Below are 22,735 nucleotides of genomic sequence, written 5' to 3' on the forward strand. Positions count from 1 at the left end.
AGGCATCACGTGCAGACTAGACGCCAGACGTAGATTTGCGGCAAGGGGCTGTAATCTCGATCGATCGCCTTCGAGTATAGGAGATACAATCGCTTTCGCGCTCGGCACCAGATGCGTGAGCGCCTACAGACGACAAACGTGCGCTAGAGAAATGCTGTTGCATGCGTAGAAAACACTGTTGCTCTACGCCCGGTGACGAGTTATGCAAAATCTCGCAAAAATGATCCTATCTCCAAAATCAATAGACCAAGAATACTGCTCCACGGCAGTGCGGCCACTGCTGATAAGACGCACGCGGCGCACTTTGTGCTGTCGGCATTGCGGTTCTATACCCTTCAGCGAGCTTGCCAGAGTAAGCTAACGGGATTTTGACAGTCACGTTTCCTTCTTGACGCATTATGTATCTGTATATCATTTTGCAACAACGAAATTCTCGCGAAAGCAAAATTTCTTTTCGCATTCCCTGCTGATTTCGGTACTGCGAGGTTGAACTGTAGTTTTTTTAGATACAGCTGTCTATAGACAGTTTTTTCGTAGGCGCCGCTATATTGTGAATGCAGTGGCGCCGCCTATGAGCAGCGCCATACTGGCTTGGGTGAAAGCGGTCTTTTGAATAGCAGGTACAGTGGAACCCCCCGTTCATACATTTTTCACCGGACTGAGGAAAAAAAAACGTAACAGCCGGGAAAACGCAACAGTGAGGAAAGCTCCGAAAATGAATGAAAAAAAGTGCAGCTTCAACTATATACAATTTATTTCCACAGAGTGCGTTTAGAACTTAAAAAAGTCTAGAAATGTTACTTGCCATTTCTTTCGCTCGCTAGAAATCACCACACGTTTCTCAATAGCCTGGAAGGCAGCATTGCTGTCAGCGTCGCTGTGAGGTGCGACGTACCTGCGGAGGAGGTCCAGAGCCGCGACGGCTTCTGCAAAGCTAGGATTCGGCAACTCCCCGGCATTATGCGGCTTGTGCTCCTCGTCGTCACCGCGCCACGGCAATGGCAACGGACGAAGGAATATCCGCAGGAAATTTTGCCCTCTTTGGCGTAATCATGCTACCGTGCTAACGATTGTTTAGTATTGCTGCGGAGCGCGCGCGACTGAGTAGTCCGCGCGGCGTGGTTTCGCGAGAAATGTAAACAAGAGAGGAGAGCTGGCCCGATAGGCGGAGCAACGCCATGAGCAACGCCAACTTCCGGCTTCCCTTTAGCTATAGCTTCACAAAGAGTGACGTCAGGGCCTCTCCTGAGTTTCCTTTCTCTGTGAGTCGACCCGTCCAACAAACCATGCGGCGACCGTAATCAAAGTGATAGTGAGAGCATTTTTCACGTATGGCCATCTATTGGCGGCCTCTCGAACTGGCGTGCGGCTTCTTGCAGCCAGTTCCATAGCCAAGCCCGGCCAAGCCCGGTCAAAACTCGTCAAAAACCAAAATGGCCGTTGGAGCGCGTTGCCTACTTTAGCCCAGGCGGGTTCGGGTTGCGACGCATCATGCGGGAACGTTTTCACAGCTACTACGTAACAGAGGGGTTCCTTATACATTGGATCCCATGGAAGCTATGCCGGGACCGGATGAAAACGACATAGCAGCCGGGAAAACGCAGCAGTGAGGAACGTAACAGCGGGGTTCCACTGTATACGCTCGGCGGAAGGTTCTGGCGTTTGTTTTCGAGGTCGTGCGGTCTGTTTAGTATGACGTGTGTCGTCTATGTGGTAAACGGTTCTGTGAGGCGTGCTGAAGTGGTTTAAGGCATCATGGTCGGAATTCCTGCGGGCGTTAAGGTGGACGGAACACATAGCGTGATGTGTGCGCGCATATTTGAGCCTACAATCAGCTTCGGACATCAATTGTGTACTTCCGAATGTTCCAATCACTAATGTGACCTTACTGCAGTATTATCCTCTATTTCTAAGCTGCAGTTTAGGAGCCATGAAACATACATGACGATCGTAACAGCGTGAGTACCGTTCTGCTACAATAGGAGCTGTGATGTTATACTTTGACAAGCATCCAAACTGTTCGCTGCAGGTTACATTGCGTGACTACTTGGTTCGATGGATGAGGTTTCCGCCCCTGAATAAAATAGTTTTGGCAAGTAATATCAGCATACCTTACAGCCTGAATTAAGCTTGTCCAGCAAAGGGACTGTTTACGAACTGCGCGAGCGTCCTAAGCAGTGGTAGGTGCTTGATTACAGATATCTTTGTTCTATATACCGCATGGTCCAAGCATACGGCATCAGCGGTTATGTATTTATAAACGTTGTGCGGTGTGACTATACGAGGTTGTATTGCGGCGTTAACCCGTTTTCTCTTGCTTTTTCGAGAAAGAGGATGATAACCGAATTTTTTTTTCGGTTGTGTTCGTTCCGTTCTTTACGACGCACTCACACGTATTATGGAAATGTCCTCAAAAATAAGCATCGCATTCTTTTTATGCGATTTCTCTCATACATTATGGCTGTATACAGGGTAAAAAGGCAATGCTGAAGCGCATACCGTATTTACACGATTGTAAGTCGACTCGAATGTAAGTCGACCCCCCCATATCGTTTGACCGGAAAAAAAAAAAAAAAAAAAACCCGAGGGCGCATTCGATAACGAAAATTTATTAGTAGCTGACACGGTCATTGGACTACTCGTCTTCACCAGTGCTGCCATCATCATCGTTGCTGCGGTCCCACAGCGCGTCGTGGTCCAGCGAAATTTCAAATTTGGCAAACGACCGCACCAGGACATCTTGCAGAACAGCAGCCCACGCCAAATGCACCCAACCACACGCAGCCGTCTGGGAGGCTCTTTTGACAGGTCCGGTTGGCGTAATTTCGCAGTCTTCCGCCGCCAGCCACTCGTTGTACTCACGGCGGAGCAGAACCTTAAAATTAATGCGGAGGTCCGGGCTTATTTCATGACCACGTCGCACTTCACTGGCAGGGTCCGATCATGCATTTCAGCGACGTACGCCGCAAGCTTAGCCTACAGCTCCGGAAAGCGTCCATACTTCGGCACGTGGGAAATTTCTCACTTGCCGCCACACAGGTGAAAATTTCGCTTCGCTGCAGTCGCCACTCTCGCACCACCCGTTTAGAAACATCGAAATTGCGGCCCGCTGCGCAGTGATTTGTTTCTTCGGCGTAACGGATGGCAGCCCTCTTGAACGCTGCTGTGAACGAGTGCCGAAAAATTAGTGGGCCTGCAGCACTCATGACGACTGGGGAAGCGTAGAAGTAGCGCGTAGCCGAAGTGGAGCGCGTCAAGAAGTTAGTCAAACCAATACCAATGACTTTAAACAGAGAAAAAGAAACCCGCGAGCGGTGTCTGCTCTTCCATGAACTACCGATACTCCCCGCAAGCGCCGCCGTTCTGAGGGTGCCGCCGCAAATGGGAACAGCGGCGCTTCCATCAACTATCGACACCCCCCCCCCCCATGAGTGTTGCATGCACAGTAAGACTCTCAAAAATGTTGAAAAACCCTTCCGAAATGCGAACAAACACGCGGGATAGTGAAAAGATACGGGTAGGGCCATAGAGCAAACATAAAATTGTAACTACGTTGTAGCTCTCGTTGGTATGGCTTTTTTTGGCGGGGCCATGTTTTTGGTTTCGATTGTAAGTCGACCCCCCAACTTCAGACTTTCAAATTTTAAAAAAGGGGTCGACTTACAATCGTGTAAATACGGTGTGCGGGATAGCGAAAAGCTATGGGTAGGGCCATAGAGCAAACATAAAATTGTAACTTCGTTGTAGCTCCCGTTGGTCTCACTTTTTTGGCAGTGCCATGTTTTGGTTTCGATTGTAAGTCGACCCCCCCACTTCAGATTTTCAAATTTAAAAAAAGTAGTCGACTTACAATCGTGTAAATACGGTAGCTTATATAATCATGCTAGTTCACCAACCGCAGTGATCGCTGTGTTGAGCAGCGCCATTGGCCTCATGCAGGAAGACTAGCGTAGACATATGGTAATTTGAAGCCTACTAGACTTGAAATGCGCGAGAACGATGACGGTGCATCACAAATATTTGATAGTGCCTGCCGCTTAGATGTTTTGTGGTTGCCCTATAGGTTGGGCGTGCACGAGCATGCGCTCTTATGCTTTATGTTTTACTCCCTATGCCAAGCGATCAGATAGTGAGCAGATTTACCATTTCATGCTGCTAATACACAGACACCGGTTTTCTTTGTTGAATTAAAATCGATATAAGCAAAATAGTTTGCAACACATACACACACCGCGGCTGATAATGCGCGTCGCATGTTTGCGCCCCCAAGAGATATTTCCGCCTACTGTAGTTACCGATGCACTGAAAGGCTTCCCTGACGACCTTATATGAGCGGACGTGGCGTAAATTTCACAATGTACCATCTAAAACATCTCGAAATCGTTCCGCAGCACGCGAAAGCAATACTTTCAAGCAGCGCCGCGCCGGATCGCCCATGCCAGAGAGGAGAGGCTCTTTGCGCGCCCTATCGTCCTCGCCCGATGAAAAGGTCTATACAATATGGAGGTTGCTGTCTTTTGTGTAAACAGTCGGCATGCATGTGTGCGTGTCCAAAGTTTACTTGTGTAGGTTTCAAGCTACCAAATCAGCTATAAGTTGGTGCCCTAACCCGGTTCTTGTGAGTGTCTTAGTTTGCACCGTTCTTAAGCTTGGAACAAAGACAGCACGGGACGGCTCACCATTGCCGTTGTCAGCTTGCACAGCACGGTCACAAGTCTGGACTGGCGAGAGGCGACCGTCTGCCCAGGACGGTGACGAGCAGTGGTTCGCAGGTGGCGAGGTACTTGAACGCTTTCGGCCGTTGCCGCCCGAAGGCAGCAGGCCTTCCTGCTGTTGAGCCAACAGTGCCTGCTTACGCTGCAGCACCTCCAGCATGGCTGGAGTGGGGTTGTCCATGCCCATGCTGTTGCTGTCCTCACAGAAGCCGTTCTTCCGAGAGTCTGCATTTCATGTTAGATTAAGAGATTAAATTCTGGGGTTCTATGTGCCAAAACCACGACATGATTAGTGGGGGGACTCGAATCGCACAGGATCATACGGTTGTGGTGTCACCGTGCCTCTGTGTGCAGGAAATGCTCAACGCTGGAAAGGTTCACGCTAACGATTATATTGTCGTGAGACAGTGACGGGGCTGGCTAAAGGGGCCCTGAAAGCTTGTTCTTTTTACTGAACTCAAGAAATGCATTGGAAGGTAAACTGTATCGTTTTGGAAATGCCTCACCGCAAAAAAAGTACTTCAATGTGTTCAGCAAAACCAGAGTTATGGCAATCAAAGATAACCTTTGAACACCTTTGCGGTGTTGATTTTAACACACACACACACACACACTGCTGTTTCGCAGTTCCTTATTCAAAAAGGTTCCTACATTATGACCGAGTGAACACGGCATAAACAATTAACACACGAGCTATCCTAGGACGACAAAAAAGTAGGACTGTTGGCGCCACACTCAAATTTACCTTTAGAACTTGTCCTACCCGAGAGGGATGAAGCCGCTTTCTTTTTCGCCATTTTCGGCTCTGGATCCAACTTTGCGAGGCTGCTGAGCCCCGAGGCAGACTTCGTGGCCGCAGGCGACCGGCGGTTGTTTTTCCGGGCTGGAACCGCACGGCCGCGGGCAACCTTGGCTGCCGGCGGCTTTTCCGCAATGTTCTCGCTCTCACTCTCGTCCGCGCTGTCTTCGGCGAGGACAATTTCTTGCAGCACCGGTTTCTTCTAAGGTGAGCGAGAACCAAAGAAAGAAAAAAAAAAAAAAAGGGGCAATGAGAGACCAGAACTGTCAAATCGACAGGGACTTGCTCTATTCCATTATACATTTAAGACTCTAAAACAATAAATCTTTTAGACTGATATAACATTCTTTTACAACTCTATGTTTGCAAATTTCATGGTAATAGATTGGTTATTAAAAGAGAAGATGAAGGTCAAAGTTACGGCTTTTAATATTTTGCACCTATGCGCCACCCCCATGCCATCGCACTGTTGAAGTATGGCAAAAGTTCTATGAGGTTGCTGGTACATATTCAGTTGCACAACAACCTTTTATTTCACATAAGCAGTGGCTTCAATACTTTTGACAAATAGTGTAGCAGAGACACTGACACGAGACACAAAACTTGCTAGAAAACTTAGCCACATTTTTTTATGCACAATTACATAGACAGCATAACATAACATTAAAACAGGTGTCTGCCAGTAACTTATACCCTTTAGTGTTGGAATTCCACAAGGGCCTTTTACAAACTTAGTGCAAATTATCTGGTGTTCAAGGTGGACTAATTTGGATGCCTTGTCAAGGTGAAATTGACTGAACAGGAGTGTATCACACAACAGTAACAACTTCAGACAATCTTAGGGGTGTGCGAAAAGTGTTTTCATGACACCAAGTCATACATGAATTCAATAGTGATGGCCCCAAATTCAATATTCTTCAAATGGTCTCCAACACAAGGCAGACTTTTTATTCAAGTGTTCCAAGTATACTACGTTGGCTGTCTTTGCGACACTATTGAAATTGTAGATTGAAGCATAGATGCTAGGGTTTGCTCGAAGAATAAAGAAACAGCCGAATACAGCTCGATAATGCTTTTTAACAAGGCTTGATTGGCATGCTTGACAGTTGCAGACGCCATTTCCAACGAACAATTGGGAAGCAGTTGAGATAGAAAGACAAATAAACAATGGAGACCCAGATAAAAAGAACCAGGAAACGAAATGTTTCAGTGCACAGAAAAGCCCTAGTAAGAGAAAGCCCGTGCTATGGGAAAGCAGGCAAAAGCTTCTGCTCAAAGGGGTCGGTTAGGACGCGCAAAAAGCACAACGCAATGTTATGCCGAATAGCTGTCTAGCAGTAGGCATCACCGGCGAGAGCAGAAAAGCACGGTTAAGCTAAACTAAGTGCGCAATGAATCAGATCAAGCAGCAAAGCTACCAGGGCATTATTAGGTGAATGTGCTGGTGTAAGAGCAGCGTCAACAAAGATTTCTTTGAATGGGTAGTTCAAAACTTACAGATTGACACTTTCCCATGAGCTCCATAGAGGCACAGAAACACACCTATATCATGGATAGAAAAACGTGCACCCACACAGAAAAAAAAAAGTGTGAGGAAAAACTTTAGTACTAACTCTTACGACATTGATATCATCACAGCAGATGCGGCACTTGAAGGCTGAAAATCAGCCCAGAAATCGTATTTTCAGACTCATTTTTCGCGTGTCCGAGACTGAGGCCCTGCTGCGCCAATCTACAAATAGAAGTTTCAAAGTTCCCCCTTTTTTCCCACATTATTAACGTCATCCTCACTCGGAAAGTAATCGAAATTTCTAACACGACCCGTTTGAAATGAGCAAATCAAATAGGCAGGGGGCATTTGATTTGTTAACGTATAACTTCGAAACCATTCGCACACCCCTACTCATATTCATCACATGGTCTTAGATGTCAGCATGACATGTGTCTGGCAAAATCAACTTATAGCCTCCGCATGCGCGCACTATTGTTGTCACCACTTCGACATTTCAGCCGCAAAATTCACAACGCAACTCAGACATCCAGTCTTGAATGCCTCTAAGGGACGTTAATAACTGCTTTTCCCAGCTACATCCTCATTTTCCTTTAAAATTTGCACCCTCTCCATATTCCTTTTTTTATGCTGGCAGAGCTTCTACTGCAAGTAATGCACTAAATTTGCTTTTGGAATACTATAGGCTTTCACGACAAAGAGTACGTCAGCGAGTAAAGCTGTTAAAATAGTTATCACCGGCGGCTTCCCTTCCACGCCAACACATGCAACAGTTTTAATGGTTACCATAGCATTACCAGTATGCATTATCTACAGGACTTGATTGTAAAGGTTGGTGGTGTCAGCATTGTACAGTAGAACCCCGCTGTTACGTTCCTCACTGCTGCGTTTTCCCGGCTGCTACGTCGTTTTCATCCGGTCCCGGCATAGCTTCCATAGGATTCAATGTATAAGGAACCCCGCTGTTACGTCGTAGCTGTGAAAACGTTCCCGCATGATACGTCGCAACTTAGCGCCCCGAACCCGCCTGCGCTGAAGTAGGCAACGCGCTCCAACCGCCATTTTGGCTTTTGACTAGTTTTGGCTGGGCTTGGCCGGGCTTGGCTATGGAACTGGCTGCAAAAAGCCGCACGCCAGTTCGAGAGGCCGCACTAAGTGGCCATTCGTGAAAAATGCTCTCACTATCATCACTGTGATTAGGGTCACCGCATGGTTGTTGGACGGGTCGACTCACGAATGAAGGAAACTTGGGAGAGGCGCTCACGTCACTCTTTGTGAAGCAAAAGTGAAACCGGAAGTTGGCGTTGCTCGTGGCGTTGTTCCGCCTACCGGGACAGCTCTCCTCTCTTGTTTACATTGCTCCCACGCCGCGCCGCGCGCAACCGGGCTGCTCGGACGCGCGCGCTCCGCAGCAATACTAAGCAGTCGTTAGCAGGTTAGCATGATTACGCCAAAGAGGGCAAAATTTCCCGCGGATATTCCTTCGTCCGTTGCCATTGCCGTGGCGCGGTGACGACGAGGAGCACGAGCCGCATGATGCCGGGCAGTGGCCAAATCGTAGCTTTGGAGAAGCCGTCGCGGCTCTAGACCTCCTCTGCAGGTACGTCGCACCTCACAGCGACGCTGACAGCAATGCGGCCTTCCAGGCTATTGAAAAACGTGTGGCGATTTCTACCGAGCGAAAGAAACGGCAAGCCATCATTCTAGGCTTTTTTAAGTCCTAAGCGCACTCTGTGGAAATAAATTGTCTATAGTTGAAGCTGCCCTTTTTTTCATTCATTTTCGGAGCTTTCCTCACTGTTGCGTTTTCCCGGCTGTTACGTTTTTTTCCCCCGGTCCGGTGAAAAACGTATGAACGGGGTTCCACTGTACTGCCCTGATGCCAGGCTGCGTGAAAAAATTTCAGCAATGTCACGACATGGAAAGAGCGCATGTATCTCAACTAATTTTGAAGAATTATTTTGCATGAACTGCTGGTTGGAAAGGTGCTAGAATTTCGCAATCCTTCGTAGTCTACATTTGGAGTCCCTTGCTGGCGTGGTTACTCCACAAATAGCCATTTGCGGGCCCCGCCTGTTGGCCTGCTCTACCACAGCAGAGGGCTACAGTTGCTGTATGCCAGCCATGCTGCCTGCTTCGTGCACTGAAATGCCAGAGGCCAATGGAAGGCGACAGAACGCTGCATTTACGGAGTTGCTGCCAATCACAGGGAAAAATTTGCTTCCACCAGAGGTGACAATAACATGCACCATGGGACTCTGTCTGGCATGAACAGTATCCTTACAATGGGGTACTTAATTCTAGCTTGACAAATCAAAGCACCAACCACTCAGTGCACTGTTTTAGGCTCTAGGCCACAAATCACATTCTTCAAAGCAGTACTGCACGCACTGGACTAAGTTTCGTTTAAACAAGACTTACAAGCCGCCACACAATCGCAAGAGTTTGTGGACCCATGATGCCGTGAAAAATGTGTGCATACTCGACCATGCCCAGCAGCATGGCTGTGACACCACATTCCTCCCCTCCACTGCTGTCATCACACAGTTTCTTATCTTTTGCTCGCAATGGTACGCCTGCGTTTTTCAATTTTCAAAGCAGTCCGGAAATCCAGCTTGGCACAAACCTTTGGCGAGGACGAGTTGCGCCGTGGGGTCCTTGGTGGAGTAAACACTAGCCTGCCATCGGGCTTGAAACCCGCCGCCTGGATGCCCTTCTCCAAGATCCTCTTTAGCCGCTTGTAGTCTGGCGTGTCCTCAAATTTCATGGAAGCCACGTACTGCAGGAACTCTGTGATGCCGCCTGCACCAAGACACGGTGATCTGGGAGAGCACTTTCGAACACTCATAGTGCGTGCAGTGCAGCAGATTAGCTTCTCAAAGTGCAATAACTGCGGCATTATGTATAGACCTGCATCAGTACGGTGCGATATACCTAAGAATAGAAAATTCGGCAGCTTGGGTGAAACAATGCCCTGGCCAGGCAAAACTTTGCTATAGAATAAGCGTCATACTAACACAGCTTAACTTATTACAGTAAAAACTCGTTAACCCGTACCCCCTTAAACAGAGCAGTTTCGTTTTAAAAGTAGTAAAGTCAAATCCCCAACTCAGTGGCCGCTAAACATAATGTGTTTTGCATCCGCATAAACCGTACCAGCTTATTGCTTACGTATCAGTTTCCACTTTTTGTCACGCAGTCAAGATGGTAGGACCGCCAGGCAGAACAAGCCTCAGAGATTGGAACGGCCTCCAAGCGCAAATGCGGAGGGCGCTTGGAGGGGTTAGGCCACATCAACATAATTTCAGCTCTGTGCAAGCTAGGACTCTCGTCATGCTGGACAAAAACCGGATGCCAAGCACAGAAGGAAAATTGGACATTGTTAGTGCTTTTGAATGTGGCACAAAGTCTACCGTTGACTACTGTGTCGGTGCGTGGCAGTTGGAATGCAAAATAGTAGTTGCTCGGCAGTGATGCTGCGACTGTGAAAATATGTCGGCTACGAGGTGCGACTTTTCACCACTGTTGTCTCTGTTATTGCCAGAGCGTCGCCTAATGACAGTGACGAGGACGACATGAAAAAGCAACAGCACAGGCGATTCAGCCCTGACAGTGGCAGAAGCTACGCGTTAAGTCGACCTCATGCGGTGTTTGCTGAGAAGAGGGAAGGGGCTGGCGGGAAAAGCTGGCTTGCAGCTTAAGGGGGGAGGTGGCTTTGAAAATTAACTTTTATAAACTTGTCCTTAAACATGGAGATCTCAACATATCTAAATGATACACAAGCGATGGGCTGGCACCTCTATTGCACCGTAGTAGCAGCGTAGAAGGGCCAAAGCAGCTACAGCCTGTTTTAAGTTGGGAGCGGGGCAGCAACAGTGTTTGTGGCATCAACCTCGGCAGCTTCTTCGTTTAGCCGCTACTTCTGCTACGACCTCCACGTCCGTCAATCGAAGCATTTTGAAACACTGTCAATCACAAAGTATTAAGCGCCGTTTGCCAAGGCATTCAGATGAGCCCAGCGAGCGCGTGCTGTCACGCACCTTTGCAGATGCAAACCGCCAGCCCTCGCGAGGCGTGGCAGGTGTAGAGTGTGGAACTGAGGAGGAGGAAGTGCGGCAAATGCAATGCGTTGTTGATGTTGTCGAACTAGCCAAGCCACCACGTGTATACACCGCTGCGTTCAAATGGAGCCCTCAGCATGATCGACGTAGGCAGCTATAGTGTGCAGCAGTTGGGAACGCCCATCGTGCCACCGCTATCTTCGAGGGTGTTGTGGGAAAGCTCAACGCCTGCCAACAGAGCGCGCCTGGTCTGGGGTGGTGGAGTTCAATATATCCATTTTACGTCCCATCTCGTTAGAAATAAACTAAAAATGCATGCGATTTTCCAGGTGGTATATCGAGGTTTGACTGTATGTAGTTATGCAGGATTTGCTTATTCACGCAATCCGAGGCGACAACGTGCGAAATTCCTAGCTGCAAGCTCGAGGAGTCAACACTCAATGTGCTTAGTCACGCAGTTGGAGGCGCCGATGCACAAAATGCTTAGGCGAGGGTCCAAGAAGTCCACGCGCGATGTGCTTGATCACCGAGTCGGAGACTCCTATGCGTGAAATGCTTAACCACGGGTTCGAGGATTGCATGCGCGGTGTGCTTGGTCAAGAATTCCCAAACACCGAGTGCTGAAAGGCTTAGCCGCGCATACAAGGATTTCGCGCGCGAATCTTGGTCGCGATGTCCGAGACATTCACAAATGTTGGGATCGGCCACGCTACTGCGATGTCTGCGTAGCACCCGTTTTGACATGTCGAGATTACAGCAAATGGAGACGTCCAGACTCGCGAGGTGCAAAGAGCCAAGCAGATGACGCGAGTGCAACCAATCGGAGACTCCGGCACGACCTTCAATCATTTGCTTCTTGTGTGCTTAAGTCTGCATGGAAGAGCTAGCTGAAGCGTCAAATTCAAAGACGGGGAAATGCGCTTTCCAACGAGACCAAAATGGTGGCGCTCGCTTTCGGCGTTCCAGAGATATTGTGGCTTGAAAAGTGCCGTTCTTTCTCGATTTCCGCGAAATTTTTTGCCACCTTGGCTGACACAACATTTTTAGAGCACTTCTACATGGTTTAGAGTGACAGTATTTTGCAAAAAGATAGAAAGAAAGTTATAGAAACTAAAAATGTGACTTTCAAAAAGCAATTTTTTCTTGCCATTTTTCGCGATGCGAAAGCCACGCCCTCCCTTAAGTGAATTTGAGGCTGCTGTTGTTGCTGCTAGGCTGCTGTGGCATCAAACGAAAATAACAGACTATTGTAATGTGAAGTGGATACAGTTTATAACCAACAATTCGGGCTCCACGGGGAATGTAAATAAGTCCGAACTATCGAATGTCCGAAAAAAACTAATGTATCTTTACGTTTTAAGACCCCTGTGCAAGGAACAAGTGGCCGATGTACTGTTGCATGCACTTCGCTTATGTGTAACCAAGTCTGCCTGTATTTCCGCCAATTTTGAATTTCGCTGTACACTGATGCAAGGATTGCAAAGGCTTGAGTCAGATCTGCATGCGGAACGCTCCAGAGCATGTGGCACATCAGCATCCAAGTCAGTGTTGCTGTTTGACGGTGGGAGAATTTGCTCAACTATTTCGTCATCATTCAGTTCGGCACACGACGAATCCATGCTGTCGACGTCTGCAGTCTTCAAATCTAACGGCGGCAGGAATCGGCTTGCTGCAGCCTAGCAGGTCATGAATGATGTCCGCATTTGAGCTTGTTGTGGTAGGTGGCAATTCAGCCTCTTCAGTTGTGGGGTTGGGCTCAGGTGGACTGCGAGGGCACCGTTGGTGCCATCTCACGCAGCCCATCTATAACTTCCTGAGAATGACTCCTTGGAGCCAGCACAGCGGTGTCTGGAATGCAAACTAAAACAAGCACAGCATGGTAGAACGCTGTTCACAATGCAAACAGAATGGCGACAGCGAGCCTTGCATGGGGGTGCCGGAAAAGGACCCGATGATTGCGATGTTGATGCGACCTCGCAATTCAGGCAAAGTGTCCAAGACTGGCATTCACAGGTAAATCTCAGAGGCGTAGGGCGGCGACCAAGGGATTAGAGATTACCATTTAGTGTAGAATCTGTGAGGCCATACTTGGTATCTTGTCGAAGTTGCCAGAGAAGATGATGGTAGCAGAGGTGGTGCACGATACAGCCACGGACGGAGTCCGGATAATCGAGTGCACAGCTAGCGGCTGTCCGAAATATAGGTCATCTCTACACATTAAGTCTATGGGGTCATTATAGTGGTGCTGCGAAGCTGTCCGAATTACCGAGCATTTCTGGACTATCAGTGTTCGATCTATTGGTCGCCAACTGTAAATACTGCAAGTTTTTAGCCCTTTCATCGCACTCTCTCCGAGTTCCGTTTGACAGGTAAGTGGAAGATCTCACGCTATTTCGGTCAAACAGTACTACTGTTTAGTATGTAGTTTTTCCGTGTGCCGGCCAACTACAGTTTAACGAGGTTTGACTGTATTCCTCTTTAGCACAACAGATAAAGAGAGTCGCAACTCACTTGGAACGTCTCCATGTGGGAAGCACTTGGTCATTAGCAGAGGGATGTTATCCATAAACCTACAAAAGTAAAATGCACAAAACTAGGTTCAAGCAATCTAATTTGATCAGATGGACTGGCTCATGCTTTCCCCTGCAAGGTTACAGCAAAGGCAACACAGTCGTATAATGTACGCTGGCTCATAAGCACCCTCCCAAAGGCATTACAACTGCTGTTAAATATTTTGCTTTACTGAAGCTTCCAGGTATGCTTAGATGTGCAGTCTAACCTCGATACATCCAACACAGACATAATGAACACTCTACAACAACTGCGAGATGCGGGACAGCATTGGTTACAGCAAAGTTAACATCTTCTAAGTACATTTAGTAGTAAAAATAGACCCAGCAAGTCTAACAAAGAACAGCACATTCTGTATGCATAGATATTTTTTGGCATGGCTAGCCACCGCCGCCATGTTATAAAAAAAAAATCAATGGAATACCCTCAGCTGGCTAGCAGATTCAGATTCGCCTGATTACAGATTACCCACCCTTGATATCAATGTGTATGCTTATAGAAGATGCATTTCCATATCCGTGGCAACTTATTTATAACAAGGTTCAACTGTGTTCAAATTAGGCACCACGATGACACAATAAAACCTGCAAATGGTACTTGCGGACTTACTACTCAAGCCTTCAGCTCAAGTAAACCGTGTCATAATCAGTTACCACCCGCCTCAGCTTATTAAACAAATCAGACCACCATGTAGAAGAATCCCATCATTTCATCTCGCTTTGAACAATTCCTCTTCATTGAAGCCAAGCTGATTGAGCACTACAGTGGAAAACCCGTAAGAGGTGCCTATGTACACTACGCAAGTAACAATGCCCTGGCCATACTGTTGCTTCAGGGTTCCGGCGCGGACTGTCTTGCTGGCCAACATAAGATACTGAGCAAGCTGCCACATATCACCACCACGGCTCAATAACTGCTTTGAACAGTTTTGCTGAAAAAAGATTTGAACAGCTTTGCCAAAAATGGAAAAGTGTCCCCTAACCAGATTACACGTGGTTGCCCCTCACAGTCACGCACAGTATGTGACTGCGATTGCTGGAAGCATTTTTTCATAGGGAACACGCAACGGCATGCTACACCGGAAGGCTATAAGGGCACCGTTTCGACGTGTAGCAGCCAATCTGTTCCAGTGTTGAAAAAAAAGCTTGAAGTGCCTGCACAACCTTGTCCTCGTGCATGTTCAAGTTGAGGTGGAGTGCGAGTGCAGGAAAGTTACAGAATACGTTGTAGCTAGCGAGTTCATTGGTGCCCTGTTTCAATCAAGTGACTGAATAGCCTACCCGGACTTCTGCTGGCTGACATACTCGGGGTCCTTGAGGTTGTCCTCCCATGGCAATCTACAACAGAGCCACTGCAGCAGGTTGTAGCCCAGGATCTCCATGTCTCCCCTCCGAGAGTGCGCTAATAGGAAGGAAAAAGTTCATGCTTGAAAGGCAAATGCACCGACAACAATAGTAAATACTATTGGACAAAGTGAGGTCTGCAGTTTTTTGGGAAGTATAAATTGCAGCAAACATTTGCTTACTACCCGAAGAAGCGTGGTTCCATGCGTGCACACACACGCAAAAACAGGTCTGACTTGCTGTCACAATGCTAGCATGACAAGGAGCACCGGCAGCAGGGAACACCTGCGTGCTTGCCATAACGCAACATTACTTGATGCTGCTAGCTTCCGATTCCAATTGGAACAACAGCAAGCGTGAAGCCACCGGCCATCCTGACACGTAATAGTGAGCCCTGCCTGCAATTTTTGGCGAGACTGATAACTCCGCATTTTCAAATGATTCTCGACCTGAAGCTCTTCCCTTCACAGAGCCGAGCACAGCACCGCCCCACAGCTTAAACACGTATTACGCTTTTCAAGGATTGCTGTAGAATGTCACTGAAGTGCAGTGACCATTTTTGTTGAGAGGCAGCGCTGACATTCATTTTCTTGAGTCAAGGCGGAGTGTTCTAGAATACGTTAATAAAGCGAGCTCAGTTATGTCCGGTTCTAGCGATTCCAAGGGAGCCCTAATGCATTTTGCTGACCTATGTGTAATACAAACATTCCCTCTATTTGAGCAAGAGATTGGCCAGTGTGATGCTCAGCATTGCCCTCTGTCCAAGAGCTCAATGCGTGTAAGCTCAATGAACACAGCCCCCAGTTTTCCAGTAAAGTAGTGTTTTTTGTATTTCTCGCATGGTGATCACACCCTGAACTTGCTGCCATGAAGTAGGAGACACACAGTACGATTCGGCATCTGACATGTGTCCAACACCTTGTCGGACGCCGAATCGTACCGTGTCTCCTACTTTTATTGCGATAGCAATTATATGGATGCTTCAGGTGCATTTTCGTTGTTGTCGCCGAGTGCTGCATGGGGTAGCTGTGAGTGAAAAGCATGCAAGGGAAGGCGACGGTCATGCCTCAATCTCACATGCCATCTTTCATTGCACAAAAGGCCCAGGGGGGAGGAACAGCGGCGTTGTACTCTGTTGGCAACTGTGTATTGCACAACCGTGCCCGAGGGGTGCCGACGATCGCGGCCGAATCTCCTGTGTACAGCAGAGGAAAGCGGGAAGGAAACATGTCTTCCGTCGTGTGCATGGTGCGAGGGGGGTGGGGGGGGTGGCGTTTCACTCCGGCAGCCAGAAACTGCACAGTGTACGGCCGCGGTGCGCCCTATTTTCAAAGTGATCTGAGTCGGAAGCAGAGTTGATAGCGGCTTATACCTTTGTGCATTCTGCATTCTCACCGCTCAGTTTGCAAGTTTATACGGCCAGCAAAACTACCATCCTTACTTCGTGTAGCTGTATGCACTTTTGCAACCGCAATCGATTGTTCACATTACGGGTGAAACTGACTTTTTTAGAGGTGGCCACGGGAGGGGGACCGTCAAAATTTACCCCACATGATGAACGCGCCTCCACATTTGCACATATTTTTCTGGAAGAAGAAGTGCGTTCACTGTGCGAGTAAATGCAGTACATCAACAAACAAGTCTGAGTCCACCTAAAAGGCGAGACAGAGGAAAGCAAGGAATACACACTAAAGAAAAATAAAAGCAAAGCCCAAAAGTTTAAGCTGCAAAACAACTGGAACAAAAGCGATCCTGCAAGTAACTAAAGAGAACGGACCTGAAATCTGTTTGCCATAAGTGGAAGTGGGCTCTTTTTTTCACAATCTCTTTTGGTCAACACAATGACCTCTAGCCAAGCTTCAAAAAGCGCCACTTACCACCAATGTGGGCATCCCGACTTGTGAACTCAATGGTGCCATCGTGTGCCTTCCGGAGATCTTCCTTGTATTCTTTGTGTTTGCCGTTTTGGTTGTACCGACAGGCCAAACCGAAATCTACCAGATACACCTAGCCAGAGGAGGAAAATTCTCCTTCAGGCAACAGACACACAAGAAAGAACAGCACATAACAAAATTGAAGAGAACGAGACTGTGCGGGCAGGGGCAAAGGAAACGCAACCATAACCTTGGCACAAGACTAACAACTTCAAGCCTCACAAGTCTGGCTGAAGATACAGCTCGGCATAGGAAATGGCTCTACTGTAAGCAAGACACCTACAGCTTAGCTTGGGCTGAAGTTCCGGCACAAAATATTGAAGCAAAGTTGTGATCACAATTTAGTTTTTTTTTTCCTTGTACTAAATTGACATCATCATCATCAGCCTGTTTTATGTCCACTGCAGGACAAAGGCCTCTCCCTGCGATCTCCAATTACCCCTGTCCTGTGTGAACCGATTCCAATTAGCGCCCGCAAATTTCCGAATTTCATCTCTCCACCTAGTCTTCTGCCGTCCTCGTCTGCGTTTCCTTTCTCTTGGTACCCATTCTGTAACCCTAATATTCAAACGGTTATCTAACCAGTGCAATACATGACCTGCCCAGCTCCATTTTTTTTCTCTTGATGACAATTAGAATATTGTCTATACCCATTTGCTCTCTGATACAAACTGCTCTCTTTCTGTCTCTTAACATTATGCATGGAAATCTTAATTCCATTGCTCTTTGTGCAGTCCTTAACTTGTTCTCAAGCTTCTTTGTCAGTCTCCAAGTCTCTGCCCCATATGTCAGCACTGGTAAAATGCACTGATTGCACACCTTCCTTTTCAATGATAATGGTAAGCTTCCAGTCAGGAGCTGACAATGTCTGCGATCCAACCAATTTTTATTCTTCTATGCATTTCCTTCTCGTGGTCAGGTTTCCCTGCGATTAATTGACCTAGGTAAATGTACTTCTTCACAGACTCTAGAGGGTACCTGGCAATCTTGAACTATTCGCTCCTTGCCTGTCTATTCATCATTATCTTTGTCTTCTGCATATTAATCTTGAAAACCCCTCTTAAACACTCTCTGTTAAGGTCCACAATCATTTGTTGCACTCGTCTGCAGTGTTGCTGAATAGAACAATGTCATCGGCAAACCGAAGGCTGCCGAGATATTCGCCGTTGATCCTTACTCCTAAGCCTTCCCAGTTAAATAGCTTGAATATTTCCAAGCACGCAGTGAATAGCATTGGAGAGATTGTGTCTCCTCGTCTGACCTCTTTCTTTAAAGGTATCTTCCTGCTTGTCTAGAATTAAGGTAGCCGTAAAACCTCTGTAGATATTTTCCAAGGTATTTATGTAAGCATTCTGTACTCCTTGATTACGTAATGGCTCTATGACTGCTGGTATCTCTACTGAATCAAATATCTTTTCGTAATCTATGAAAGCCATATAGAGAGGCTTATTGTACTCTGCAGATTTTTCGATAACCTGATTAATGAAATGGATCTGATCCATTGTAGAGTATCCCTTCCTGAAGCCAGCCTGTTCTCTTGGTTGACTAAAGTCCATTGTTGCCCTTATTCTATTGGAGATAATTTTGGTAATTATTTGGTAAAAATTGACAATGGTCATTTGAAATACAGTGTGGACAAACAATAAAAGGTCATGCTTCGAAGAAAAAAAAAATGCAAAGTAGCCACCAAAACACTCGGATGTTGCTGTCCGACTTTTAAGACAGGAACATGAAAACAAGTCCTGCAATATTACAATGCCTAACAACAGCTCCACAAGCTGCGTGTAAAAGGAAAGAGAACGCAGACGCAGCCCACCATAACCAGGAGCGAGAGAAAAAAAAAAAAAATCCATCGTGGGAATCTATTGTGCTGCTTCCTGCCATTGCGTCACGGTCTTATGGGCAGAGGAAGTATGGTTGGTGGGATGATGCCTATATTCGAAGTTTACACTACTTGCTAGACAAAGCACTGTTTATGGTAAGTCTACCTCCAAAATTTGCCTCAATTTTTATGCTCATAGTTCCTGCGACTACCTGCATTGTATTTTTTTCTTTTCTTTTTTTTTTTGTACCACGCCCAAATTTCTGTTCTTGTGGATTACTTTATGCGGCCGCTTCTACGCAAAAGATGTCAACGTATGGGAAGTAGTGAAGTTGACATCCTACTACCTAGGGAACGCCTTTTGAGTTTTCTACAAGATTTCGTCATCCGCTATGCTTTGCCATTCAAATGGTCATAGAGTAGATAGTAATGTTTCAAAAACTCGGTAGCTCGCTTTGTTCTCCACGAGACGGGACGAGAATGTCTAGTCCAATAACGGGTTCACGTCAACACAGGGAACAGTCAAAGGGTTAACGTTGCTAGTAACTGGGTGTTGCAGTTACTTTGCATTCTGCTCACCTTGTTTTCGTTGCCTTTGCCATAGCCTAGCAGTAGATTGGACGCCTTCACATCAGCGTGGATGTACTCGTAGTTGTGGACATACTCCAAGACATCAATCTGTTTCGGGACAGAGCAGACAAAGAGAGGTGTCAGAACTGCTTGGGGTGCCGGGGAGCAAACGGAAGGTTCAGTGCAGAGAAGTGCAGCTATGCTACACTGATTGGAAAATTGTTGGTCAAGATGAAAATGGTGCAAGGAGCAAGAGAAGACTGTAGGCATCGGTTGCTTGGTACACCTGCAGTGCGTGAACGTGAAATAGACCGATAGGCAGTCCAAGTGCACAAGCCAATCTCCTAAAGCGCTGCACACCTTTGGCCTGTCCTCGTCAACGAAGATGGATTGACTGCTTGAAAACTGTGAACACGCTGAAGCAACGCCCGTGTTATGAAAGGCTGGCGTGGGAGCAGTTTGAATGAACTTTTGAGCCAAGTACAGAAGTGTTCTTGCATGACACACCCGTAAGAGTGCAGCGGCCACAGTTTGGAATTGAACCCACACCTTCGATTGGGCAGTAGAGCAGCATAGCTGCTTGTGCTATTAGGGCGAGTCCCTGAATCTGCGTTAGATTGCAAAGAGAAACAAGAGGGCAGGGAGCACCCTGGAACAATGAACTCTACAATTACATTGAATTATGGGGTTTTACATGCCAAAACCACTTTCTGATTATGAGGCACGCCGTAGTGGAGGACTTCAGAAATTTCGAACACCTGGGGTTCTTTAATCTGCACCTAAATCTAAGTACACGGGTGTTTTTGCATTTCGCCCCCATCGAAATGCGGCCGCCGTGGCCGGGATTCGATGCCCCGACCTCGTGCTCAGCAGCCTAACACCATAAGAACTCAACAATGAATCTTGCACAGCCGATCACAAAAGTTTACAAACTAGATTTGAAAAATCCGAATATCTGTGCAGTTTTAGAACACAGCCTGGTATTAACATTTCCAGCCTGTGTCAGCATATGCAAACACTGTTGTACTTAATTTCACTGGCCACGGTTGTAAAGTGCTTGGAAATTTCAACGTTTTCTCAGATCCTGCGGTTTACAAACTTTTGCAGTTGACTGCACATCAAGCAGGACTTAGTGTTAGAAGAAACATGCTTGCACAGTTGCCGGCACACCTCGTTCGGACAGCATCTGAACGTGCAACACTACCCCTCGCCGCAAATGCAAAGGTATTGACTATGTGTGTGGGACAGCGCTTACGCTGTCATTGTTCACAAACACAAAGATATACCAATGGGTTACACACAAAATATGAACAAGCTTGTATTTACAATAATGGGGCACATTTAAAAAGTATGGATGACAGCAACTATGCAGAGCTCTGGGACACAATGTGCATTTGAGGCACTTTGGAACACAAGTTTACGAGAATCACGTGCACACCTGCCAATCCTGTGAGCTTCAATATTCGTAAGGACACTATGAAGGAGTGAGAAAGCATGCATTAAAAAAAAAAAAAAAAGTTTATCCTTTGTAGGATATGTATGCACTTTAGTAACAATGATTTACTTTTAAATGCAACACAGAGGCAGTCGCAACTTTGGACCAGCAGAGACTGACAATCAACACATTGTTTTATTGTCACAGCGACTAAAGCGACTTTGCTGTTGCAAATTTTGCCCGTTTCTGGAACTTGTCTGAAGAAAGCATGCTTGAAGCAAACATCTCTTGGGGCACGATGCCTTGCACCAAGTTTAGTACGCCTTTTTGGGAACAGACTTCATTTACTATAAAATTTGATGGCAACATCCACACAATCCTGAATCGGCCCAAGTGCATAAACTTTATAAAAGATTTGGTAGAGTTGGCAGGTATGTGCATGGTAATTGCACATACCAGCCATTCTCGTGGATGGCTAACAAACAAGGCTTCTTTACCACTCGCATGCCGAGACTGAAGGCGGTCTTCAAGGGAAGTGTTTTCCCATTCCTATCGAGGACCTTCTGCAGGTCTTCACCAAACCTGTCCATGACCATGAACCGGTACTTTACTCCACCAAGTTCGTGGGAACCAGAACCTCGGAAACGGGGCATGCCAAGGTAATCCAGCTTCCTCTGCTTGACCCATTGCTCAACTGAAAGGCACACAAAGCAATGAGTGAAACTATGCATCTCGTCATCCTCTTGCTCAGTCTCATGTGATGAAACTTCCATTCTAAAAACCACTGTCACAGAGGCACACATATCGTCGCCGAGTGCACCTCCCTGCTGGTGCAATTTGCAGGATGTCGCAAGAAAAGGTTTAGCGACACACACTTTGGAACGTGCTTGCTGGCAAGGACATTTGAAGAGCCAACTCAACTTTGAAGAAGTGTGTGTGCACGTGACACTGCTTCAGTAATACTCAATGCAGTCGGGAGCCATTTAATGAAACTGTTTGTGCGACTTCAAATGTTACAAGAACGCTCATACAATCTGCATTGAACACTGCCGTCTTTCTTCTGCTCGCCATGTATAACAATGCTGTCTTGGCTTGCAAATACACTGCCTAAAAATAACACATTCGAAACACATTTATTTTGAATGTCTTTGACAGCATTACAAATAACACTTAAAGTACCTAGTCACTTTCTGTAAATTAATTGCAAAGCCACCCATCATGCATTTTAACATAACCAATTGATGTGTTAACTGTCCTACATCACACATTTATTAAATTGCATCTTACCTGAGCCTTGCAACTTGTATTTTTGCCGCTGTAGTGCCCTTCGGAGGGCAAACTGTTATTATAATGTTAACACTTTCAACAGTAAACTTTTTTTGATTGATTCATATATAAAAGCACTACTTCCATGAAATTGCACAGGACAATAAATATAACGACGCACTTGAAAGCTGTTGATTGTCATCAACTCCAAATGACAATTTCCTTTCCTGTGAAGAAACAGTCAAAGTGACACTAAATTTGGTCGCTCGAACAGTTTATTCCTTTATGTAGGCTTTTGGCAAATGCGAAAACTTACTTCCTCCAGAAAAAGGCTGGCTGAAGGTGGTATGAAGACAAGTTGCCTTTGCAGTGAAAAACTTACTCTGTTCAGCTTTTCCCACACGGAGGTAGAAGTTGATCTCTGTGAAAAGCGGCCCGTTGCTGTGAGGTTCCTGCGAGAAAGAGCACTGCACTTAGCGAACGAACACGCTTCAATGTAGCTCAAAGTTACAAGGCTGACACACTCACAATTTTGATGACGTAGAGTGCATTGGCGTCCACAGGTTTGGAGACTTCATCAGATGCTGAGGGGGGAGGGGGGGGGGAAAGAAGAGAACAGAGGACAGTTTATAGATTTATATATAAAAATATCTGCATAATGTAGACACTTAAAACAAATCCTAATAATTTGAATGGGTTGAAGACCATA

The 22,735-nt window shown here is 46.6% G+C and overlaps 1 protein-coding gene across 2 annotated transcripts in view; it reads right to left on the reverse strand.

Moving 5' to 3' along the window:
• The window catches only part of LOC142588082 (serine/threonine-protein kinase VRK1-like), a 38,459-nt gene that overhangs the window by 5,790 nt on the left and 9,934 nt on the right, over positions 1-22,735 (reverse strand). The window contains exons 4-14 of one of the 2 annotated variants that reach the window (XM_075699543.1): positions 22,555-22,610; positions 22,409-22,478; positions 21,258-21,454; positions 19,335-19,433; positions 16,877-17,006; positions 14,937-15,057; positions 13,597-13,655; positions 9,651-9,826; positions 7,012-7,056; positions 5,461-5,716; positions 4,680-4,940 (exon numbers count right to left, since the gene is read on the reverse strand). In XM_075699543.1, coding sequence (XP_075555658.1) covers positions 4,680-4,940; positions 5,461-5,716; positions 7,012-7,056; positions 9,651-9,826; positions 13,597-13,655; positions 14,937-15,057; positions 16,877-17,006; positions 19,335-19,433; positions 21,258-21,454; positions 22,409-22,478; positions 22,555-22,610 — 1,470 coding nt within the window. The remainder of the gene's footprint in view (positions 1-4,679; positions 4,941-5,460; positions 5,717-7,011; positions 7,057-9,650; positions 9,827-13,596; positions 13,656-14,936; positions 15,058-16,876; positions 17,007-19,334; positions 19,434-21,257; positions 21,455-22,408; positions 22,479-22,554; positions 22,611-22,735) is intronic. The other variant, XM_075699544.1, reaches the window with a different exon arrangement.

This window comes from Dermacentor variabilis, chromosome 7 (genome assembly GCF_050947875.1).
Source record: "Dermacentor variabilis isolate Ectoservices chromosome 7, ASM5094787v1, whole genome shotgun sequence".
NCBI classification, from domain to species: domain Eukaryota; kingdom Metazoa; phylum Arthropoda; class Arachnida; order Ixodida; family Ixodidae; genus Dermacentor; species Dermacentor variabilis.